Here is a 23,273-nt window from a genome sequence, read left to right on the forward strand (position 1 = left end):
TGCTCACCTTTTGTTTCTTCCTCTCTCCCCTAGGAGCAGAGATGTGGCGTCCGATGCTGACAGCCGCGATGGAGCCGGGAGATGTCTCGAGGACAGGTGAGTGAAGCGTGGCGCTGCAGCGAGCAACGCAATGCTTTTAAATGGAAGTCTTTCTTCAGGGATGCTGGCGAGAAGATTCTGGATGCAGGTAAGAAGTTTGAAAAAGTCCTTAGTTTTCACCTTTCTCTTCTCTTCCTTCCTTGCAGGTCTTCCAGGTTCGAGGCGGGCGTGGCTGGAGTCCTGGAGTCCAGGAGCAGGAGCAGACACGGTGAGCATTAAGCTGCAGGAAGCAGAACAACGCGAAGCATGAGCTGCTGTCTGGGCGTGGCTTAAATAGCCTCCAAAGAAGTCCCAGGTATGTATCCTTCCCCAACTAGGTATGTATCCTTCCCTGGCCACGCCCGAGTGAAAAAATAGTCCCTTTCAGGTCTCAGGGAGGCCTGAAGCGTGCAGCATGGTCTGCATCAGGTAAGTGCACAAAACACCTCCCTTTATGAGCCGTTGGGCTTTTACCCGAGGGCATGATGCCTGCTTCCGGGGGTGCTGGGCCTGGCCTGGTGCTCCGGGGGTAGGCATCATGACACATATGCGCTAAGGGCCTTTCCTCGATTTACACGCAGACGTGCAGGATTTTCACGTGCCAAATCACTCCGTATCAAGCTAGCCACGCGTAAGTACACGGAAGACCACGCTCCTGCCCAGAAGGCCGAACTACTGCCCCCCCAGAGCCCCGAGCATGCTCCCACCTGCCATCTGCTGCTGCCCACGTGCCCTGCCATTTGCTGCCTGCACATCAGCCAGGGGTGCTGTTTCTGTGACTACCCCTGCTGGAACCGAAGACTCCCAACTGGGATTCCATCGCTCCACAGCCCAGCCCCAGGACCCAGTTGCCCACCCACTCCTGCCTCTGCGGTTGTCATGTCGGGGCAAACACCATCTGAGACCACTGACAACCCCCGGCCAGAGAGGCAGAGGGGCACCAGCTTCAGTGCCACCCAAGTTGGTGTCCTGGTGGAGCAAGTCCTGGGGCAGTATGATGCCCTCTTCGGAAGTTCCCGCGCCGACAAGGAAGGACGGACTCGGATCTGGACTGACATCGTGACTGCCATCAACGCGGAGGGGGTGGCAGTCCGCGACTTACAACATGTCAAGAAGTGCTGGGAGGACTTCAGGTCCAGGACCCTGAACAAGGCCCGGCGCCTCTTGAAGGCAGCGGTTGCCAAGGGGCGCCGGGGCAACTTGTCGAAAGAACAGATGAGGGTCCTGCAACGCATATCCCCAGCGCTCCACGTCCAGGTCCTTGAGAGGCAGACCCGTCTGGAGTCGAGCGGTAAGTGTACATGCATCCTGATTGTGAGCTGTGCGTGTGGTGATTTTTCAGTAGTAAGCAGGTTGCACATCTGTTTGTATGGGGTCGAGTATGGGTGGGGGTGTACAGGGCCGTGGGGCTAACACATGCGAGGGCTGGAATGTGTAAGACATGGATGGTGCTTGTGTGTGTAGGCTTGCATGCCAAATGCAGTTGTGTGGGCACACGTTTGGATGAATGTGTATGTAAGTAGACATGTCCGTGATGTGACGCATGTATGTTGTTTTCAGCTGCATGTAGCAGCACTGTGTACATGTGCATGTGTGTGTATTTGACAAGGGTGCAACAGTGATGCAACATGGATGCATGTGACAGCGGTATGTGGAAGCAAGATGGGCAGATGTGACATGGATGCCCATCTGAACACTGCGACACTTGGCAGAGGTGTACACATGCATGCAAGTGTGGTGGTGTGTGTACATGTGTGGTGCACTTCCTGTGTTGCATGTGATGTCTGGCTCACCTTTGCCTGCTCATGCTGTTGTATGTGTATGGATGGTGCTGGCAGTTGCGATATGGCTGTGGTATGGCTCATGTGTGCGAGTTGAAATGACATGTGTGTTGGGGATTGTGATGACATGTCTGAGGTTTGCCAATGCCACTCATGTCCAATTGTCATGTGTGTATGTGTCCATTGTACAGTGCCCTGATGCCTGTGTTTTATTTCTCCCTGTCTGCAGCGTCAACTGATGAAGAGGGAGGAGAAGGTGCTGTGGAGCACAGCGGCGGGGATCCCACCGCCAGCCGGAGACGCAAGGCCCGGCTCCCCTCCCATGTTGTCATCTCGTAGGGGAGTAAGGAGTCCGGTGCCGCGTCCCAGGCCGCAGCTGCCGGGGGGAGGTCCAAGAGGCAGAGGTTGGAGTTGGACTCCTCGGCAGCAGAAGGGGCAGCTGGGACCCCACAGGGCCCAACGGGGGAAGATGGCACAGAGTCATCCAGGTTGGTGGGGGGTTTGGTGGAGGAGGAGGCCGTGCAAGCAACAGAGACTGGGTCTGGAGGTGGGGATCCCACTGGTGCTAGTGGTGCAGTGCAGGACCAGGGACAGGAGGCAGCACAAGCTGCCGCGGAGGTGCCTGTGTGCAATCCTTTCCCTGATCCTGTCCCTGCATCATCTTGCATCAGCAGGGATGCCTACGTCCAGACCTGTTTTCAGGCAGGGGATGAGCTCACGACAACTGGCCTTCCTCTGCCTGCGGATGTAGCTATCCGGGTCCGGGTTGAGCCTGTTCTGACTGGTGTGGCGTTGCGTCAACGGGCCATTCGAGGTGACCTGCAGTCTTTTCATGAGGAGACTGCACGTCATCTCGAATGGCTCGTTGACCACGTCAGCCTGCTGGGACAGGTCACCCAGGCCGGATTCCTCCATATGATGGGGCTTGCTGCGACCCCCTCATCAACTGAACCCCCTATGCGCCAGTCGTCCTCCGTGCCATCTTCCCACCCATCAGTCACCTGGGTGCCCTGTGGAGCTGCCTCTGACGGTGCGGCCAGGCTGGTGGAGGAGGCATCCCTGCCACAGTCGGGAGTCGAACGTCCAGCAGGGGTGGCCACATCAACGACTGCACCCCAGCTGGCGGAGGATGTGCAGGCAGCAGGAGGCAGTGCACGGGCAGAGGCACAGCAGCAGCAGCAGCAGCAACGTGGTGGGAGCCATGAATGCTCGGGGCCTTCAACATCGGAGGGGCAGGCATCGGCCGGAGGGCAGGAGGACCCAGGACAGAGAGTGTCTTCCGTGTGGTAGCGGTTGGGCCACGCCATAGATGCGGCGCGGCAGCGGGCGGAAGAGGCACGGCTCACAATGGTCAGGGTGGAGAACTCCATGCGGAGGGCCCTGAGGCGGGCCGAGTGCCTCGAGGCAATCCGCAGGGGTTTGGAGGTGGACACGTCGACGCCTCCGGGACATTGAGCAGGAGTTCGATGATGCCCTGGCCCGGGACATCCACAAGTGAGCCGTCAAACTAGCCCGCTGCCCTTGTACATAGTTATGTAGATAGTGTTAGGTTTCATTTTTTTTAGGATTTATTTTGGACCTTTGGGACATTGGCCACATTTTTGTATATAGATTATTTTATTAGTTAGTGTAGTTAGATAGGTTTCCTTTCTTTTGTTGGGATAATGGACCCTGGCTTGTTCGTATGTAAATAGTTCACTGTTGGATTGTATTTTTCTTTCACATTTTAACCATGGAGCAATGGCTTTCTATTTTATTTCCCATTGGATTTTGTTTTCTGGACAGTGACTTTGGACACCATTACTTTGGATTTAGATTTTTGGTTTTGCTTTTTTTCACAGTCATGCTTTTCATTTTTGTACTTTCCCATTTCTGTTTCTTTATTTTTTATTCTATTTGTTTCCTTCAATACATATTTTTTTATCAAACTTCAATGTGTAGTATCATCTCATTGGTTTAATGCATATCATGATATGGCTTTTGAGATTCACTGACGCCCATTGGGTGTATGTGAGGGAAATGTGTTTGTTTCGGAACTTGCAATTGGTGTTCTGTCATGTAATCGCCAATTATGAGTGGGTGGATGCAATACTCGGGTGGGTGTTTTGCAATTGGAGGCTGACCATAGGGACCAGGGATCTAGATTGTGATGACATGTTGGCTGGGGAACATGAGTTGGACATGGGTGGGGGCCTTTTGGAGGGTGCCCCTGACTGCTGGAGGGTAGGGGGTTGTGGGAGACATGGGTGGGGGCCTGGTGGAGGCTGCCCCTGCACTGCTGGGGGGTGGGGGTGCAGGGGGACATGAGTGGGGGCCTGGTGGAGGCTGCCCCTGGTGGCTGGGGGTGGTGGTAGACATGAGTGGGGGCCTGGTGGAGGCTGCCCCTGCACTGCTGGGGGGTGGGGGTGCAGGGGGGACATGAGTGGGGGCCTGGTGGAATCTGCCCCTGGTGGCTGGGGGATGGGGGTGGTGGTAGACATGAGCGGGGGCCTGGTGGAGGGTGCCCCTGACTGCTGGGGGGGTAGGGCCTGGTGGGAGACATGGGTGGGGGCCTGGTGGAGGCTGCCCCTGGTGGCTGGGGGGTGGGGGTGGTGGTAGACATGGGTGGGGGCCTGGTGGAGGCTGTCCCTGCACTGCTGGGGGGTGGAGGTGCAGGGGGACATGAGTGGGGGCCTGGTGGAGGGTGCCCCTGACTGCTGGGGGGTGGGGGTGGGGGGAGACATGGGTGGGGGCCTGGTGGAGGCTGCCCCTGGTGGCTGGGGGGTGGGGGTGGTGGTAAACATGGGTGGGGGTCTGGTGGAGGCTGCCCCTGCACTGCTGGGGGGTGGGGGTGCAGGGGGACATGAGTGGAGGCCTGGTGGAGGCTGCCCCTGCACTGCTGGGGGGTGGGGGTGGTGGGAGACATGAGTGGGTGCCTGGTGGAGGGTGCCCCTGACTGCTGGGGGGTAGGGGGTGGTGGGAGACATTGGTGGGGGCCTGGTGGAGGCTGCCCCTGCACTGCTGGGGGGTGGGAGTGAAGGGGGACCTGAGTGGGGGCCTGGTGGAGGCTGCCCCTGGTGGCTGGGGGGTGGTGGTAGACATGAGTGGGGGCCTGGTGGAGGCTGCCCCTGCACTGCTGGGGGGTGGGGGTGCAGGGGGACATGAGTGGGGGCCTGGTGGAGGCTGCCCCTGGTGGCTGGGGGGTGGTGGTAGACATGAGTGGGGGCCTGGTGGAGGCTGCCCCTGCACTGCTGGGGGGTGGGGGTGGTGGTAGACATGAGTGGGGGCCTGGTGGAGGCTGCCCCTGCACTGCTGGGGGGTGGGGGTGCAGGGGGACATGAGTGGGGGCCTGGTGGAGGCTGCCCCTGACTGCTGGGGGGTAGGGGGTGGTGGGAGACATGGGTGGGGGCCTGGTGGAGGCTGCCCCTGCACTGCTGGGGGGTGGGGGTGGTGGGAGACATGAGTGGGGGCCTGGTGGAATCTGCCCCTGGTGGCTGGGGGATGGGGGTGGTGGTAGACATGAGTGGGGGCCTGGTGGAGGCTGCCCCTGCACTGCTGGGGGGTGGGGTGCAGGGGGACATGAGTGGGGGCCTGGTGGAGGCTGCCCCTGCACTGCTGGGGTTTGGGGGCAGTGGGAGACATTAGTGGGGGCCTGGTGGAGGCTGCCCCTGGTGGCTGGGGGGTGGGGGTGGTGGTGGTAGACATGGGTGGGGGCCTGGTGGAGGCTGTCCCTGCACTGCTGGGGGGGGGGGGAGAGACATGCATTGTTGATCAGTAGTGCAAGGTGACATGTGGGTTGGCTGGGGGACATGCCCATGGTGGATGGGCTGCTTGCGGGACATGAGCAGGGGTGCAGGGTAGTCCCCCGTGGTGTGGGCTGCCTGCAGGGGCCGTGGAGGTTGTAGAGCGAACACCTGGGAGGACCCACACGGCCAATTCACGTGTAGTACTCCCCAGAACCCCTGAAATACACGTACCCTGCTGAACTCGCCTGTGGAACTTCCCGCGCACCCCTGGAATACACGTACCCTGCTCGCACGGGGCCATTCGCGTGTGGAACTTCCCGCGCACCCCTGAAATACAGGTACCCTGATGGAATTGCGTGTGGAACTTCCCGCGCACCCCTGAAATACACGTACCCTGCTGAAATCGCATGTGGAACTTCCCGCGCACCCCTGAAATACACGTACCCTGCTCGCACAGGGCCAATCGCGTGAGGGACTTCCCGTGCACACCTGAAATCCACGTACCCTGCTGAAATCGCGTGTGGAACTTCCCGCACACCCTTGAAATACACGTACCCTGCTCGCACGGGGCCAATCGCGTGTGGAACTTCCCGCGCACCCTTGAAATACACGTACCCTGCTGAAATCGCGTGTGGAACTTCCCGCGCACCCCTGAAATACACATACCCTGCTGATGTTGGTGTGGAACTTCCCGCGCACCCCTGATGCACACGTACACAGGAAAATCGCGTGTGGAACTTCCCGCGAACCACTGAAATACACGTTCCCCGCTTGGCGTTTGCTGTTTGCCAGCCCTGTGAACTGGTCCAGGGTTAGCGCAGCCCTTTGCAATTATTTGGGGATTTTGAAGGCTTTTCCTTGCGCGAGGGCGTTCTTGGGGGCGTAACTGGCGCTGCTGCAGGGTCGCTGTGCCACGGCTGGTTTTGGATGCGAAAATCCATGAATACGCTGTGCGCGGAAATCGATTTTAGCGCACGCGGCTGGCGCAGACATTCGCACGGGCATGCTGTGCGCCAGTCGCGTGCGCCACTTTTGTGCGAATTTCTATGAATTACCCTGTAAAGCTCTCCCAATTGCAAATCGCACTGTGCGTGGGCGAAACGTAAAGTGAAAACAAAGCAAATCCTGTTGCAAAAAAGTCTCATAAGTGGACAAAAGACAAATCCTTGAATTCTTTGGGGTTTCTTATCAAAAGTGGGAGAAGGTTCTTTGTAGGGTCAGAAGTGTTTCAACACCAGGACGAGTTTGTCGGCAGGGCTGGGGCAGTGATTGACAGTGTCTCCCTCACTAGTCTGAGACACACACACACACACCACAACCTCCTTCTTGGGCCTGGCTGCTAGCACTGGGGTGGGTCGTGCGCAAATTCAGCACCAGGATTCCCACCTCTTTCACTTGACATCTGCTCCAGAAAACAGTGCTGGATGAGCCGGGCTCAGCTCAGTGGAAACGTGTTTTACTGTTCGCTGACTTGGCCAGGTTGATGCTTCACGGTGTTTGCTAACTAGAGTTCAGGCCGCATGGAAAGCCTGGAAACACAAGGCAAATCGATCTAGAAAGCACACTTGCGCGGAAAATGAAAGATTAGTAAATTGGAACGGGTTTTATTTTCACTGAGAAGCCAGCAAAAGACTGCAAAGGTGAAACTCTCTGTGTGCGAAAGCAGCAGTAAAGGGAAGAGGGTGGGATAGAATATTTGGGGCCGGAGGGAGGTCAGATTGCATGCTTTGAGGGGGTCAAGACACAATTAACCCCCCTGGTAGTTGCGACCATGGGTGTTTGATGGGGAATATAGGGTCCCGGCGTTGATGATCGTGGGCAAAGTGACTCGAGTGGATACTATCAACTGTACAAGAAAAAACATTGGTGTGTTGTGTAGATATTTTCATCAATTACCTTGAAGTTGATCTTATTTTTTATTAAGGAAAAAATACTGCAAAACAGCTCGTTTTTGGCATTAAAATGAAAAATTGTTTGGTACTGAAATATGCGTATGTTTTTACTACTTTAGATTTGACTGCAAAAATGTTGAATTTGTGTTTTAACGTGCATGTTATGCTGGTAGACTAAGGCGCACTGTTTAACTAACGTTCAAGGATGATCCCTCTTCTCTCACTGTAGTGTTGATCTTTGCACCTTCATGGACTCCAAAATGAAGCCTTTATGGATTGTGTACAGTAACAAAGAGATGAATGGAAACCGCATTGGCGTCATCTTCAAAAATGGGGATGGTAAATAATGGTCTCTTTTTCTACGTTTAATGATTGAGGTCTGTACATGTGTGCAACGTTGGCTTTCGGTGTGTAAGATTGTTCCTTTGTTCTGTTGTATGGGCTTTTGGCATACATATGTGTAGATTAGGCGTGCATGCGTTGTGTAAAGTGAATTTCTCACACACCCGATCCCCTTCCCAACCTCCTCGTGGGACAGCTATTTCTTTGGTGTTTGGGTTCATATCTTTTCTGGAACTGTGGCTTTGCATTTTTCTTTTTCTTCTATAAATCTAGAGTGCATACACAGCCCCTCTTGTTCCCTGGCTTTACCACTCCTGTTTCCTTTCTCTTCACCCACCAATCCTTTTCTCTGCGCCGACTGGGCCTGATGCTGTGTTTCTGGCTGCATTTTTCATATACACAATGAACCCTGCCTGGTTATTCTCCTCAGTCTGTCTATGCTAAACTTGTTTGTTTGTTATTTGTAATGCTCCGGAATACCCTAGGGTAACAAGGCGCAGCAGATACAGGAATTTGCGAAACTTAGTTGCAGACAATAAAATATATACATGGCATATACACAGTCATAATTAAAGAAAAGCAGGGAATATATACATATATACAGTTAACACATGTATGTACGGTATGTCCAAATGACAAGAGGGAGGTGCAGATCATGGCTCAGTATGTTTAGACAGCGGCTGTCTTCAGCCAAGACATAATGTTGGATCGGAAATTTTAGTAGGGTAAGTCCAATCTGAGATTTGGTGGTAGGGAGTGCCACAGTTTAGCCGCTTTCACTGGGAAGCTGTTACCTCCTATGGTGGAGCGTTTGTAGTTGGGGACGGAGAGGCAGTCTCTGTATACTGTCCTTGTCGGTCTCAAGGATGTCTGTCTGTGAAATCTGTCGATCAGGTAGATAGGGGCCGCGTTATTGAGGGACTTGTGGGTGAGTGAAGCAGTTTTTAGGGAGATTTTATCTATGATAGGGATCCAGTTATTCTGTTGGCTGTGTACTGTGATGTGGTCTCTTCTGGAGATACCCAGGGCCGCTCTAAGTGCGTTATTCTGGAGAATTTGTAGTTTGCTGGTGGTGGCTTTGGAGGACCCAAGGTAAAGCGCGTTGCAGTAGTCTAAGCGGGATAGTATGAGGGCTCTGGCTAGGGTCAGGCAGCTGGTGTCAGATAGAAAAAGTTTGGCTGCACGGATCAATTTACACGTGTAAGCCGTGGAGGAGGCTAGTGAGTTCACCTGTCTGTTAAAGGAGAACTTGGAATCCAGGTAGAAGCCCAGTGTTTTGACTTCGTGTCCCACTCTGATAGTGTTGCCATCGATCATGAAGGATGAGTAGGCTGGGCTTAATTTCTTTAGGCTGGCAGTGGTACCCAAGGTGATGAGTTCAGTTTTATCATCATTCAGGCATAGTCCATGAGTGGCCATCCATGCCTGGATGATAACCCTATTCACCAAGGCCAAATCCTAGTCCTGAGTGAGAAATGTAATTCGAATGGATTGTGTCCTCCCACGTATTCCTCATCTTAGATATATCCTTACCTTCAGCTTTGCTGTTTCGGAAATTTTTTCTCTCTCCACCAGAGGGCGCTCCACTCGAGGCGACGACGTCGATGTCCCTCGGCGGCATCCGTCGAGTGTCGACATCATCCGTAGTATAAATGCCTCGAGCGCGCCCATTGGCCTCAGTTCCGTTTTCCGGTTAGCTTTGCTTCGGATCAAAATAAAACGGCGCTTCAGTCTTAAGCGATTATGTCGACTTCCTCGAACCCATCTACTCCGAAAACAGGGTTTAAGAAGTGTCTAAGGTGCGGCAGAAAAATGTCGCTGACCGACCCTCACCGTAACTGCCTCTGGTGTCTCGGGTCCGAACATCGGATCGATGACTGCGGTTCGTGCCAAACCATGACCCACAAGGCCTTGAAAGAAAGACGAGGTAAACTGGCGGTGGGGGAGGAATCCTCAAAGTTTTATTCGAGAGGGAAGAAAGACTCGGCTGAGTCTTCGGCAAAACACCATAAAAAATCACGATCGAGGAGTAGATCAAGGAAGTCCTCTTCTTCTTCGTCCAAAAAGGCGAAAAAGAGACGTCACCGATCTCCCTCTTCTTCTTCTTCCTCGACTTCGGAGGAAGTTATTACTTGTCCAACTAAACACGACTCCCCTCAAAAGTGGGAAGCATTTAGAGAGTCCATGATGAAAATTTTTGAGAACGCGGCCCAGACCCCCTCAAAAATGTCTGTTGAAGGTCATACCTCTAGTCACAAAAGTGACAGAGGAAGGTCTAAAACTAAGAAGTCCGACAAGAAATTGTTGAGGGTGTCTTCTAGGGACTCTTCCCAGACACCTAAAAAGACAGACTCTACGAAAAAGACTTTTGATGTCGATAAGTCATTAAAGACTTCGACGAAAACATCTTCGAAGCCTCTGTCGAAGGCTGGCTAGTATAAAGGGTCGACGACCCAACAGAAAAAAGTCACGTCGAATATTTTATCGACGACCTCGAAGATTTCTTCGACGGCATCAAGTGTTTCGAAGACTACTTCGACAACATCGACTGCCTCGAAGATTCCTTCGACGCCATTTGTAGTGCCTTCGAAAACATCGAAGAATACCTCGACAACATCGAAGGTAATGGCCACGACTTCGACGCCATCGACGCTTCTGTCAACATCGACACCAGGGTTGAAACATATTCCTGAAAAAATATTTCACCCTGAAAACAGACATGATTTTTTCCATACTATGTCATCTGTATATGGAGAAATGTCATCAGAAAATGAAGAATATGAGGAACAAGATGAACCTGAGGTTAAATCAGCCAGCAGAGGTAAAATATGGGACAAGAGATGTTCCAGAGGAATTAATAAATCCTCAATCAAAAATTAAATCCTCAATCAAAAATGCAGGATTTGTATGAATGTTTACAGTCTGCAAGTGGAATAGACACATCTCCTGAATATGAATTTGAGAGACCAGATCCAGCAGAACATGCTGATCTGGGTTACAGAAAACTCATGAATAGAGTAACAGAGTTTATGGGGTGGGGTAATAATGCACCTGTATACCAGGATGATGACATGACAGATATTTTGTCAGGAGGTCCTCAACCAGACCCCATACTTCCTTTTCATATTGCCCTGCAAAGGAGAGTAAATGCTGCTTGGGAAAGACCGGAATCTAGACCAGCAGTAAATAAAAAATATGTGGCAAAATACAGACCTTGTAACTCTGACTCAGAGTATTTGAGTAAACATCCTTCTCCTGAGAGTCTGGTAGTTCAGGCAGCCACATCAACAAAAAATGCTGCATACCCCACTATACCCCCTGATAGGGATGACAAGAAAATAGATACTTGGTCGAAAAAGATCTTTACATCAGGGAGCATGGCTCTGAAGTCTACCAATGTATCTTGTACATTGGCTAGATTTAATTATACTCTGTGGGACTGCATGTGAGCGGCAGCTCAACACATCCCGGAAGGAGATGAACGTGAAGGTTTCCTATCCATAATTAAGGATGGTAAGGAGGCTTCGGGAGAATGCCTTCAAGCAGGTTTGGACACTGCTGACAGTATCAGCAGGTCCATGGCGTCTAGCCAGTGCTACGCAGATTTGCGTGGCTAAGGAAGTCAGGTTTTGCACCAGATGTTCAATCTAGACTCCTTAACATGCCATTTGATGGCTCGAGGTTGTTTGGCAGCAAGGCGGATGAAAGTTTGGAGAAGCTACAGACCTCCAAGGCAGCGGCAAAGTCACTTAGTGCCGCTATACGACAACCTCAGCAACGCCCCTACATAGGCTCATCTTCCTGGAGGGGTCGTCCTTTTCGTTTTTACTCTTCATTTGGGAGAGGAAGGGGACAGGCCAATCAAAGGGGGCAAAGAATATTTCCTCGGGGGTGAGGAAGAGGCGCTAGATCTGTCCCAGCAGCAGCATCTGTCCCTTCATCCGCTGCTGGAGCTGCCGCAAAACCACTCTGAGGTTTTGACTCACAAGACCCCAGTGGGAGGCAGGATCTCACAGCATCTGAAAGAATGGCGGGGCATTACTTCAGATGTTTGGGCACTGGAAACAGAATCCCAAGGTTACTGCCTTCCTTTTCTAAAGAAACCTCAGAATCACCCACCGGAATACAACTCTACCAAAAATCCAAACCCGCTCCTGTTGCAGGAAGTTTTAACCCTGCTACAGAAAGGTGCAATAGAACATGTACCTGTAGCGGAGAGGAACAAGGGTTGGTATTCCCCATATTTCCTCGTTCCAAAGGACGGAGGACTGAGACCCATCTTGGACTTGAGAAACTTGAACAAGTTCCTCAGGAAGGACAAGTTCAAGATGGTCACTCTTTCTCAGATCCTTCAGGCGCTCCAACTTCAAGACTGGATGGTATCATTGGACCTTCAGGATGCTTACTTTCATGTGCCAATCCATCTCAAGCACAGAAAGTACCTGAGGTTCGCGATTGGCAACTCTCACCATCAGTTTCGAGTTCTGCCTTTCGGGTTGACCTCCGCCCCAAGAGTTTTCACCAAGTTGATGGCGGTAGTGGCAGCGAGTCTCAGAAGAGGGGTGATTCATGTCTACCCCTATTTGGACGATTGGATGATCAGGGCACGTTCTCCAGAACAAGTCCAGGATCATCTATCCAAGACTTGCCACTTCCTTCACAAACTAGGGTTTTCTCTGAATTTAAAAAAGTCAAACATGATACCATCACAGAAGCTCCAGTTTATAGGAGCAGTCTTGGATACTCGTTCGGGCAAAGCCTCGCCTCCCGAAGAGAGAGATCACCACATTCTGCAGATGGTGACAAAATTCCAGAATGCCCAGTATCTACCGGCCTTCGATTTTCTCAAGTTGCTCGGCCTCATGGCATCCTGCATTTTTCTGGTGCCAGAGGCCAGATTGAGGATGAGATCCCTTCAATGGGCCCTCAGGACTCAATGGTCCCAATTTGCAGGGGAAATGACAGACCTCTTACAAGTTCCAACCAGAGTAGCTCAGGACCTACAATGGTGGGTTTGCAAAGAACACATCCTCAAGGGACAATCTTTTTGGCAGCCATGGCCGGAGATCACTGTAGTGACGGATGCCTTACTCACGGGGTGGGGAGCCCACACCAACGATCTGACAATCAGTGGTCGTTGGTCTCCATCGGAGTCCAGACTACACATCAACCTTTTGGAGCTGAGGGCGATCAGACTAGCGCTGAAGGCCTTCCTGCCCTCTGTACGGGGAAAGAATGTCCTGATCATGACGGACAACACAGTGGCCATGTACTACCTCAACAAGAGAGGAGGAGTAGGGTCACTGCCACTGTGCAGAGAGGCAATGCAGCTCTGGTTCTGGGCAATACAAGAAGGGATCTCTCTATCTGCCATTCACCTAGCAGGAGAGCAAAACACAGCGGCGGACGCTCTGAGCAGGCAGGGCACAGTCTCTCACGAGTGGGAGATAGCTCAGGAAGTCCTTATGGAGATCTTCGCCCTTTGGGGAACCCCTCAAGTGGATCTGTTCGCGACCATTGTCAACAGGAAGTGCGAACTGTACTGCTCAAGGGAATTTCCCCCCGAGAGGAGCTCTAGGAGACGCACTTGTAGTAGAGTGGGAATTTCCTCTTCTATATGCGTTCCCTCCAGTCCCTCTGATCCCTCAGGTAATCAGGAGGTTGAGAAAGTTCAGGAAAACCATGATCCTAATTGCCCCGGATTGGGCCATGAGAACGTGGTACCCGGACCTTCTCGACATGTCCATCTGCCCTCCAATACGTCTTCCAAAAAGAGAGGATCGTCTCTCGCAAGAGGGAGGTCACGTTGTCCATCCAGAGGTCAACATACTCAACCTTCACGCATGGCTTCTGAGAGGATGAGATACAAGGATTGGGACCTTCCGGATGATGTTATGGAGGTGTTGCTTTCGGCCAGAAGGCCAGCAACAAAATCTTTGTACCGGTGTCGTTGGAATAAATTCAATAACTGGTGCAGGGATAAGAATGTGGATCCTTTTGAATGTGACATTCCAATGGTATTATCTTTTCTATTACATTTAGCTAATCTGGGGCTCCAGGTTAAGACAATAAAAGGATATGTAGCAGCGCTATCTATCTTCATGCGCTCATCAGAAGAAAGATCTTATTTTAAGATACCCTTAATAATAAAATTTCTAAAAGGTTTAAACAATGTTTTTCCACCAGTACCTTTTCAAGTTCCTGTGTGGGATTTAAATTTGGTACTTAAATTTCTGACATGTGCACCCTTTGAGCCTTTACATTCTTGTCCGTTAAGGCTTCTTACATTAAAAACTATACTTTTAATTGCATTGACATCAGCCCGCAGAGCAAGTGAGTTGCAGGCACTTTCCAGTGGTCCTCCTCACACCATCTTTCATAAAGATAAAGTTGTCCTTCGAGTTAAACCATCTTTTCTGCCAAAAATAGTTTCAGACTTTCATCTGTCACAGAAAATAATTCTACCTGCGTTCTCCCCTCCTCCTCACACATGTAAGGAAGAGGAAAGACTGCATAGGCTAGATCCCAGAAGGGCTCTAAGCTTTTACATCTCAAGATTGTCAAAGATACGTCGGTGTGATCAACTTTTTGTGGGATACACTGGCCGTAAATTGGGACTAGCCGTAACCAAACAAACATTATCAAGATGGATAATTTTAGCCATAACAGTGTTATAGGCTAGCCGGAAAAGATCCCCCTGAGGGCTTTAGAGCCCATTCAACTAGGAGCATAGCAACTTCAACAGCACTTTAGAGAGGTGTCCCTGTGCAAGATATTTGTGCAGCAGCCACATGGTCATCCATGCATACTTTCATCAAACATTATGCTTTGGACTCAACTACATCTCAAGGAGGTTTATTTGCCAAATCTGTACTACATTCGGTACATGACTAAAAGGCATCTGTACTCCCGCCTCCAATACAAAACTACTTTGGGAGTCTATCTAAGATGAGGAAAACGTGGGAGGACACAATCCATTCGAAGAACAAGTTACTTACCAACTGTAACGTTCTTTCGATTGGATGTTCCTCCCACGTATTCCTCATTGACCCTCCCATCCTACCCCACAGTACAGTTTACGTGGTTTACACTCTAAATTCTTTCAAGGCTTGGGTCAATAAGAGGCACGCCTTTGTTTATAATACATGGGCTCTGATACGAAAAAAACAGAACTGAGGCCAACGGGCGCGCTCGAGGCATTTATACTACGGATGACGTCGACACTCGACGGATGCCGCCGAGGGACATCGACGCCGTCGCCTCGAGTGGAGCGCCCTCTGGTGGAGAGAGAAAAAATGTCCGAAGCAGCAAAGCTGAAGGTAAGGATATATCTAAGATGAGGAATACGTGGGAGGAACATCCAATCGAAAGAACGTTACAGTTGGTAAGTAACTTGTTCTTCTTGCTGGTCTCTCCCGATTTCTTCCGATGCTGTCTTGCATAAGCTATGTTTTGGGGGCCTAGAACCAGACAACTATTGGCTCCTTTGCCCGCCCCTCACGTGACTCACTTTCTTTTAGGATTCTTGCGTTGTGTCCCCAGCAGTTGGAGGACCCATTCTCCCGTCCACCTCCAGCAGGGCCAGTGCCTGTTACCTGAAGTAATAAGAACACTAAAGTATGCGCTAGTTTTTCTATGCACCCTCACCGACTGCCGCTTGCTACAATGGGTCGTCTGCCCTTTGGTGAAACTGTTTCTTACTAGGGCTAGCCCTGGGTGCCCTGCCATGGGCCTAATACCGTGTTCAGTACACATAAATGCATTCCTAGAAATTATGTAATCTTGGAATAAAGGATTTACTTGCAATTTAGCTGAAGAAGCAGCAGAAATTACCATCTCTGCCACCCCAATCCACTCATCTATGGTAAAGGTAGGTGTTAACCACTGCCCCATCACCCCTCGATAACCTCTCCCAAGACTCCCCATTTATCCTGCCACCTTCCCAACACTGCCCCCTCCCCACATTACAGACCACTCCCCCTGACGCCCTCCAATCATGCAATCCGCTACCACCCCAGCCCCCTCCTTGTCTTCTATACTAAGGTCCCTGCTTGCCAGTAAATGGTCTATCAGTTTGACGGGTCAACATTTTTAAAGGGTCTACCACGCCAACCTATTTACCACTTAATGAGTGCCACTTCCTTTGACAACCAGTTGGGGTTAAGCCAGGACCGAGTAGATTACGTCTGGCAGGATTGGCCGTGGAAGTGATACATTTTCTAAATGTAAGTCTACTGTCAAAGAGGAGCCCCCATATTGTGTGCAGTGGGCTGTTGGGGCAGGATAGAAGGTAGAAAGGATATGGGATGGGGTCGGAGAAAGGCATTTACAGCTGGTATATAGATTACTTGGGTTTTCAAAGAGTTCACTATCACCATAGTGCCATCCATTTAACCATGGTATAGAGGCACTTAGTGATCCTTGATTATAGTTCCAGGTGAAAGAGGGGGAGCAAGCAGATATGAGTAGCATCGTGAAATTAATGATCTGAGAAAGGAGAAGATTATTTTGCCTAGAAAGGTGTTTTATCGAGTCAAGATGAGTGGGCATAGTATTGACCCTTGTGACGCTCCTACTACCAGGGTGGTGGTAGTAGAAGAGGCATTGGCATTTCAAGAGACTAAGTGGGCAACCTGGTAGAAAGCAATTCAAAAAATGGAGGTGGACTGTAAACCAAGGTGGGGAGGATCTAGAGAAGCGCTGTATGATTGACAGTGCCAAAGGCAGCAGAGGGAAAAGAAGTATGACGATGTTTGACAGGTGACCGTGGAGAGAAAGTTGCAGAGCACAGTTTCTGTGAAGTGTGGGTGCTATGGAAACCTGATTGCAGAGGGTTGCTAAGCTAATTATCATCCAGGTATGTAGTAATGTTTTTGAAAGCATGTATCTCAGGCAATTGGAAAGAAGAAAGATAGGAAGATAGTTAGCCTTGTTAAAGAGGTCAGCTGTGAATTTCATTAAACTGGCTATAGTGATATCCTTCTTGTCACAAGGTGCATGGGTGTCAGTGGGAAGTGACAGGTTGGAGGTGGGCGATATGAGCAGATCAACAATGCCAGCTCCTATACGGTCTATGTTGCTAATGAGTCAACAAGGGCACAAGATGGCTTGGCAGACCAGAGTCTGGTTGCAGGTTCAGCTGGGTTGGAGGGAGGGAAGGGGACAGGGATACAGTGAGGGGTGGTTGAGAGAAGGAAGGTGGCAGTGAGGGGAGTTGTGGGGGTGCCACATATCATGATCTTAAAATAGTTGCTAGTGGAACGGCCACCAGGGCGTGCACGGCTGATGGCAGCATAGTGTGTTTCTCTGATCAAACAGGGTCTAAAAAGGGTCCTGAGCCCCCCTTTGTAACACTCTGATGTAAATTCTAAGGCGATCGGCCACGAGAAGAAGTCCTTCTGCAGCTTCGACTGAAATCTGGGAGTGATTGCCCCAGGGGTGCTGAGTGTTGTGGTCCGTCCCGCACCTCAGCGCGTGTCCGTGAGCCCCCTCCCTCCACAGACCTCACTCAGACACGTCCGTGTGATTCGGGCTCCCCGGTCGCTCTACACGGCCAGGAACGCCCCCTTTATTTATACTGCATGCAGTGGAGTTCAACGTCACTCCACCGCATGCGTGCAGCCCTTAAAAAGGGGCAACATCACACGCCTCCTTTTTCATAACAAATAAACCAAATGAACAAAGGATTACTATCTATCACACACGTTAACTTCACTGCAAACAAACCCAGGAGCCCCTTTAATAGCAGCCACCCGGTGTTAGGGAGAATTCTCCTTTTAGGGCTAATTTCCCTCACCTAGTGAGTCCCCCAGCAGCTTTTCTGGAGTTTAATTTGTTTAAAAATGTTAAGAGTGTACATCCTTTTTCCACTCTTACATGTGTTTTGGCGTATGTGTTTTTACTCATTGTGTGATCTTGGGCACTGGAGCACACCACTCCAGGTGCGCTTGTTCTTGTATGGGTTACACAGCACCTTCAGTGTAGTAACCCAGGGTTGTCTTTAAGACTGCCCTCTGACTCCATTTCGCTGGGGCTGACTACTGTCCCCCAGAGAAAGGTAAAGTTGCCATTTACTTTACCTTGTCACTTTTGCCACAGACCCAGTACACCCCATCTTGCATGGAGTACTGGAAAGGGCTAATCTGTACCCCTTTTCTGTCTGTACCTCCCTGAGCATTTTCGCTCTTTTAACATTTAGACTTGGCTGGTGGCAGTGGTATCTACCCTAACCTTTCTACTGCGATTATATTAGTTAAACGTGGTAATGCTTTTGGCTATTTTAGCAGCCTTAAGCATAAACCTGCTTGACCAAATTGTCTTTCTTTTGGCTCCGGTTGGGTTTATTCGCCATTTCTTTTTGTTAAAGTCCTTCTTTTATTTTACTTTGCGCGGCAAACTAGGTTCGCCTTCTTTGTTCACCGTCTTTTGGCGGGCTTCTGCAGAGAAGCCCTCCTCTTGGCGCCTGGGTGTCTAGGTAGACTGAATGTGGGGAAGGGGTGTAGTCACCCCCTGCACAGGGTATCCTAGGAAACCCAAGTCGCACTTTGCCATGATTGGCTGAGGTGGTTGTCCCGGCTGGACAACCCCCTGCTGCATGATTGACAGCCAGGCTGTGTGAATGGGGGTTTTGCGCATAAAAGGCAGGTCTCTTGGGCTAGAATTCAGAGTCGCCACGAACTACAAGGAACCGAAGAGAAGGGGAGAGAACGACAGCTGCTATCCCAGTGAAGCCCTGCTGCAGTCCTGAGCTATCTACCCTTCAATAACTAAGAGGAAATCCAGTCCGGAGTCTTCTTCCCTTGAGCCTGGTAGGAATAACAAGTTCATCTTCTTCAGCCAGAGGTCTCCTTCGTGGTCGAAATCGCTGCACACTGCTGTAGTGGTCCGGATAGCCACCTGACGAGCCTCTCCTGTTTTTAAGGAGTGCACCTTTTATTCGTTGTCGCCGCTGCCGGCTTCATCCCTGTGTGGTGCAGACCGCCTTCAGACGTCCTCTTTCGCAACGAAGCTCCAGGAATCGTGGGTCTGCGGGAAACCAACAGGAACAACTGCCAGGGTACCAGCTGCACCATTAGAATAAGGTACTGTGTTCTGCTTGAGGAAACTGGGTGAATCCCTTTTCTTCATCTTCAAGGCTTGCCCTTGTCTTCCCTCCTTATAACTTTTGCTTCCGAACATTGACAATATCAAAGTACTCTTGGCTACGCTGAATCATGAACTGTCTAACGGTGTGATCTTCGGCAACAGGTCATCGGTGTCACTCGAACCTGGCTCCGGCCCTTTGACTTTTGACCTCCTGTTTCCGAGTGTTTCTCGATTCTGTCTTCCTAACTAAAATATTGCCTGTGATTTTTGCCTCCAACTCCCTCTGGGTATCTCAGGTGCTAAGTGTGTTTTTGTCCCGGTAGCATTTCATGTCACGGATATGCGTTTATTTAGTAGACCGAACTGTCAAAAAGGGATCGCAGCCGTATCCGCGGTATCGTGTTTTGTTCATAATATCGGTTCATTCAAACACAGGGTACTTACCTTGAGACATACTATACAAAGTGAATTGGTTAGTTGTAGTATATTTAATGTGTGGTTTTGTTTACAGTTTAATAGAAGTGTTGTGTTTATAACTGTTGGTTTAAAAATAAATGTACTTATATTTTTCTACCTGAAACCTTGAGTCAGTGTTTGCTTGAGTCACAGTAATTGTGGTCCCTTTGTGTAATCTCTGCTACTGCTCATATACTCTTGAGATAAGCCTGGCTGCTCCGCCACTGCTACCACTCTGACATAGTAGTACAGGCTTGTACCAAAGGTAAACTTTTATTGCCACCTGTCGTCTTAATTGTGTGTAGTGGTCCCTAGGGGCACTGCACAGGATTCTGCCTAACACTGGTGTACAGCGGTGAGGATTTGGAAGTAGAGTGATTACACTTAGAGTGCTGCTGTTGCTTGGGTTCAACTAACCACAAGGCTAACACCACTAATTCTATTTAACCGAGAAATCATGTTAAATGTGGAAAGCTTCACTGAAGAGTCTTTTACTCTATACTGCTGAGGTTCTTAGAACCATGTGTAGAGATACAAATCTCTCTGGTAAAGGAAAGAAATCTGAACTGGTTGCAAAGTTAATGGGAAAAAGTCTGGAGAGTGGGTCAGAAGGGTCTACCACTCCAGCCAATGTGGATTTTGATGTTTCTGATTCTGAGAGTGTTAATTTAGAAGAAGTAGATGAGTCCTTGTTAGGAAACCCTACAACTCCTTTGCCTGCTCAGAAGACACAACCTCTGTCCACAGGGACCCCCACAGGTCCTACACTTACTCCTGAATTTATTGCACTTGAGAAAATGAGACTTGAATTAGAAGTGAAACATATTGATGCACAAACTGCCATGAAACATCAAGAGTTAAGGCTCAGAGAAATGGAGCTGAATCATGAACTAGAAATGAAGAAACTGTCTCTAGAAAATGCTTCTCTCCCAGAGTCTTCTAGGTCTTCCAGCCCTAAGAAACCCTGTATGCCAAAGGAAATGATTGGTATGTATGAGACTAAACTTGATGTTTTTGATTGGTTAGCAATGTTTGAGTACAATCATGGGATTCAAGGTATCTCAGGGAATCAGTTGATTACTTGGCTTTTCTCTAGGCTTCCCCCTGTTGCAAGTGATGCTGTAATGGAGTTTGGGGAGGAGGATAAGCAGGATTATGAGTGTGTGAAACTAGCATTAATAGCTAGGTTTGGGAAGACCCCTTCCCAGTATCTTAAGAGGTTTAGAACCCTCAAAAAGCATGATGGTACCCCTTGGGCTACCTGGGTGTGTGACTGTTTGAAAAACTTAGATGGTTGGGTTAAGGGTTACAAAGTGAACACTTATGAAGGTTTGAGGAATCTTGTAATGTTGATGTCTATTTTTGATGCCTGCTCGCCCGAGCTTAGATAGCACTTGGCTGATTCAAAGGAGATAAATCCTAAGAAGTTAGCTAAAGCTGCTGACTTGTGGGTTGCCAACAGGGCTACTCACAAGGATTCTGGGTCAACTCAGAAGAAGGAAGAGGGAAAGCAGTCCAAGAAAGACAACAAGGAGAATTCCAATAATTCCAATCCAAAAGAGGGCCCCAAACATAACCAGGGTAAGCCACAAGGTAAACCAAATCAGGCTAGTGTACCACCTAGTTCCACACCAGATGGAGGTCAGAGCAAGCCCCCATTCCAGAGAGCATTTGGGAAATGCTTTGTTTGTGGATTGCCTGGCCATGTGAAAGGAGATCCCAAGTGTAAGGGTAAACCTTCAGGGATCAACACTGTCTCCTTAGCCTTCTCCAGGTGGAAGAAGTACCTATGACAAGTGGAAACTTTCGGCTACTAGCTGATGAGCCCATGAGAGTCTTAGCTAGTGTTTCCTTAGTGTCCTTGGGTCTTTGGGAACAACAGAACTTAATGTCTATAACTCAATCCCAGATAATACTAAAGAGTATTACAAAGATAGTGTTCTTGTGAATGGTCAGGAGACCCCTGCCATCAGAGACGCTGGAGCCAGCATAACTGTGGTTGATTGTTTTTCCAAGGTGGAGGATGTTGCTAAGGCACCCAAACACCTAACCAAGTTAGCTTGAGGCCCTGTGCAAATGGTTCCACAGTTACCAGCTCTCATCCAGTATAATGACATGACTGTCAGGATACCTGTAAGTGTGCAAAATGACGTACCTGGGAGGGTCCTGTTGTGTAATGACCTTAAAACTCTTGGAGTTGTGTCTAGTTCCCACAGGACCCCCAGTAGAAGGAAGCAGGAGCTCACAAGGTCTGCAAGGGAGAGAACCTTAAGAGGCTCCCCTGGGGACATGATAGAGGAAGCTATCGCCCCAAATCCACAGGACTTACTTACTGCCATTGCAGGGCAAGAAAAGACAAAAGGGAAACCTAAGTCTGCCAGCAAGAAACCAGCAAGCACTCCTGTGCCCAGAAGGACATCTCCGAGACTGTCCAAAGTCATACCTGTGACTCCCACACCAGCTGAGGCTGAGTGTGAGGTTCAACCCAGTATGGTCAAACTAGATACTGAGGAATCAGATCTAGAAGAGGATCTTACCTTGGTAGGAGATCTTGACCCTGTTGACCATCCTGAGCTGCAGTGTTTATTGGCAGAAGGTGGACCCAAAAGGGAATGTTTCAGCAAGGGACAAAGAGTGTGTCCTACCTTGGAAGGTCTTCGCCAACAGGCCACTTCTCAGCTCAATGGTACTGAGCCTGGGAAGTATAGGTTGCACTGGGAAGATGGACTCTTCTACAGTGAACCAACTGAGTCAACCCCTGGAGACTACAAAAGACTTGTAGTACCTCTAGTGAACGGACTCTAGTTTGTGCAGTTAGCCCATGAGGTACCTTTGGCTGGTCACTTAAGTTTTAAGAAGACCAAAGAAAGGCTATCTCTGCACTTCTACTGGCCTAAGATGGGTACAGAAGTAGACACATTCTGCAGAAGCTGCCACACTTGCCAAACCTCTGGCAAGAGTGGGTCCAAGAATGTGGCACCCTTAGTGCCTCTCCCAGTGGTGGGAGTTCCTTTTGAGAAGGTGGGGATTGACATTGTTGGTCCTCTTGACCCTCCCACATCTTCAGGCAACAGGTTCATCCCGGTTGTAGTGGACCATGCCACTAGATTTCCTGAAGCCATACCTATGAGGACTGTTACGCCTCCGGCTGTGGCTAAGGCCCTACTTGGTATTTTTACCAGAGTAGGTTTTCCTAAGGAGGCGATATCTGACAGGGGATCAAATTTTATGTCCCACTACATGCAAACCATGTGGAAAACCTGTGGAGTTACCTACAAGTTCTCAACTGCCTACCACCCCCAAACCAATGGACTGGTAGAGAGGTTTAACAGAACTATGAAGAGCATGATAGGTGCTTTAGAAGAACCCCTTAGAAGAAAGCGGGACCGTCTACTGCCATGCCTTCTCTTTGCTTATAGAGAAGTCCCTCAGGAGGAAGTAGGATTCAGTCCCTTCGAATTTCTCTATGGCCATCCAGTCAGAGGCTCATTAGCCCTGATTAAGGAGGGGTTGGAGAGTGCTCCTTCCCCCAAGCCAGTCAGAGTGACTATGTGATAGTTCTCCGGAGGAGAATGTCACACATGATGGCAGAGGCAAGTGTTAACTTGAGGGCTGGTCAAGCTCTGGTCAAGCATTGGCATGACGAGAAGGCTAACATGGTTGGGTTTACTCAAGACCAGCTTGTTCTTGTTATGGTCCACTCAAGGCAAAGGGCCTTGCAGGACAAATGGATAGGACCCTTCAAGGTTGTGGGTAAACTTGGAGAGGTGAACTATCTGGTGGACTTCGGCAACCCTAAGGAGGCTCCCAGAGTCTTTCACACCAACCGTTTAAAGGCTTATGTCTTTAGACCTGACATGGGAGCTCTGCGTCTAGCTTCAGCTCAGGAGGAGGAAGAGAGTGAACCTCTGCCT

General features: G+C 50.0%; 1 protein-coding gene across 2 annotated transcripts in view; it reads left to right on the forward strand.

Moving 5' to 3' along the window:
- The window catches only part of PIK3CD (phosphatidylinositol-4,5-bisphosphate 3-kinase catalytic subunit delta), a 764,407-nt gene that overhangs the window by 592,142 nt on the left and 148,992 nt on the right, over nucleotides 1–23,273 (forward strand). For both annotated transcript variants that reach the window (XM_069610020.1, XM_069610019.1), the window contains one exon: nucleotides 7,706–7,815. In XM_069610020.1, the coding sequence (XP_069466121.1) occupies nucleotides 7,706–7,815 (110 nt within the window). The remainder of the gene's footprint in view (nucleotides 1–7,705; nucleotides 7,816–23,273) is intronic.

Source organism: Ambystoma mexicanum, chromosome 8 (assembly GCF_040938575.1).
Source record: "Ambystoma mexicanum isolate Mex_15411 chromosome 8, UKY_AmexF1_1, whole genome shotgun sequence".
Taxonomy (NCBI): domain Eukaryota; kingdom Metazoa; phylum Chordata; class Amphibia; order Caudata; family Ambystomatidae; genus Ambystoma; species Ambystoma mexicanum.